Source organism: Myotis lucifugus, unplaced genomic scaffold (genome assembly GCF_000147115.1).
Source record: "Myotis lucifugus unplaced genomic scaffold, Myoluc2.0 scaffold_60, whole genome shotgun sequence".
Lineage (NCBI taxonomy): Eukaryota > Metazoa > Chordata > Mammalia > Chiroptera > Vespertilionidae > Myotis > Myotis lucifugus.
Genome location: NW_005871108.1, coordinates 4,927,004 through 4,929,098, shown reverse-complemented (window position 1 = coordinate 4,929,098; position 2,095 = coordinate 4,927,004). Strand labels below are relative to the sequence as shown.

The 2,095-nt window shown below is 39.4% G+C and overlaps 1 protein-coding gene across 1 annotated transcript in view; it reads left to right on the top strand.

Annotated features, from left to right (window-relative positions):
• The first annotated feature begins 359 nt into the window (after positions 1 to 359).
• Positions 360 to 2,095, top strand: part of TRPC4AP (transient receptor potential cation channel subfamily C member 4 associated protein) — an 86,630-nt gene continuing 84,894 nt past the window's right edge. The window contains exon 1 of the mRNA XM_014456568.2: positions 360 to 374. Within this exon, the coding sequence (XP_014312054.2) occupies positions 360 to 374 (15 nt within the window). The remainder of the gene's footprint in view (positions 375 to 2,095) is intronic.

Below are 2,095 nucleotides of genomic sequence, written 5' to 3'. Positions count from 1 at the left end.
CAAAGGCTAACATGGGCCAAATAAACAAGGTTTAAGTTTATGTGGGCTGCAAAAAAAGAAAAACTTCAATTTTCATAGAAACGTAGGTTTATTTTGATAGAGACATGCTGAATATAAATGAGTAATCGTTAACATAAAATAATAGAAAATTTAAATAAAAATTAATATTTTTTCTTGAACATTAACTTACCAGTTACTGAATAACTGCACAAATTAATAAGCGTAATGCAGATAAACCTATTTTTCTTGTTCTCCGAAAGCGAAATATTTCCTGTTGCGCACACCAAACAAGTCAGTATAAGACTAATGACGGGGTAATTGGCTGCTAAAATATTCGCTGCTAGTATTAGTGGAGAGAAATGGTGCACCTGCGGGTAAGGCGAGTCAGGGAAATGAATGCAACACCATTATAGTAATCAGTCATTACCAAACACTGTAGTTCGTTATTACTCATTATGTATAACAGGATATTGTAAAAATTAAGTTACGAAACTTTTATTAAAACATTTCTTACATACCGTTATATTGGTTGGGCCACAAAAATATTTGTTGTGGGCCACATGTGGCTCGTGAGTTTGACATGCTTGGTGTACATTGTGATAATTACAGTTGACATTTTGATGAGTTTTCTTTCAGGTAATTCTGTGCATATAACCACATAGGGTAAGAATGTCTAATTACACATTAATGGGATCATAATATACTTATTCCTTTATAACTTGCTTTATTTTTATTTCATGTGTGGTGAGCATCTTTCTATCTAGGTATAGATATATAATTTATATTTTTTAAATTTTAAATTATTAAAGTTATATATGCATATAGTAAAATGCAAATAACAGTGTAAAAGATAGGAAACGAATATTTCCCCACCTCCTAATTCCATTCCTCAAGAGTAATTGCTTTAACTATTTTGTGCATAATTTCCAGATTTTGTAATGTACATATAAATTTATATAAGTAGAGTCTGGCTGGTGTGGCTCAACGGTTGAACACTGAGCTATGATCCAAGAGGTCATGGTTCTATTCTTGGTCAGGGCACATGCCTGGGTTACCGCTGGATCCCCAGTAGAGGGTGTGCACGAGGCAGCCAATCAATGATTCTCTCTCATCATTGATGTTTCTATCTCTTTCTCCCTCTCCCTTCTCTCTGAAATCAATAAAAAGATATTTTTTAAAAATTTATGTAAGTAGATAATTTTTATACAAATTGGATCACATGACACATATTGGTCTTCCATGAGCTTTTTTTTAACTGTGTCATGAACATTTTCCTATATCAGAGTGTGTGTGCATATTTCTTTTAGTGACTGCATAGTATTCTACTATATAAATGAACCATGGTTCATTTAACCAGTCACCTATTGATGAATATTTAGGTTATTTTCAGTATATGATATATAAAAACCTCGCTGAATAGTCAAGTTTCCTCTGACAGAATATGACATCGCAATTTACCAATCCCTTTCCCTTCCATTATTTCGTTTAACTTCACTGCAACCTACCCAGTTTCACAATTTACCCAGTTATTGTGCGTTTATTTATGTACGGACTTGCCGTCTTCCCGTGAAACCTGCATTCCCAATCAGGATATCTAGTCTGTTCTGCGCACCACTGTATTGCCAGTGACCTGCTCAGTGCCAGGTGCAAAGCAGGCCCCTAAGAACTATTTATTGGCTGAATAGGCTCCCAATAACTGCTGACTGAATGAACTAACAAGGAAATTGCGCAGGGAGTCGAGGTCGGCGGAGAGTCCAGGGCGGAAAGACAGTGAGGAATTACAAGAGATTCCTGGCCTGGAGCCCAGGATCTTTCCCAGGCCAGTTGGCTGTAACGTCCCCAAACAGACAAGAAATAGGAGAGTGCGCAAGCAGGACTCGTCCTAGACCTGGGGGACCTCGTCGCCGAAATGGCGCACCCAGGGGCCCGAAAAAAAAAAAACCGAGGCAGCGAAGTTCTCAACGCACCTGCCCCGTCTGGAACCAAGACTACATTTCCCAGCAGCCTCCTCGGCGCACACAGTCCCTGCCACGCGGCTTGCGCCTCCACCGACGGCCGCTGGGGCGCTGCGGCGACCCCTCTGCCGCCCCGTAGA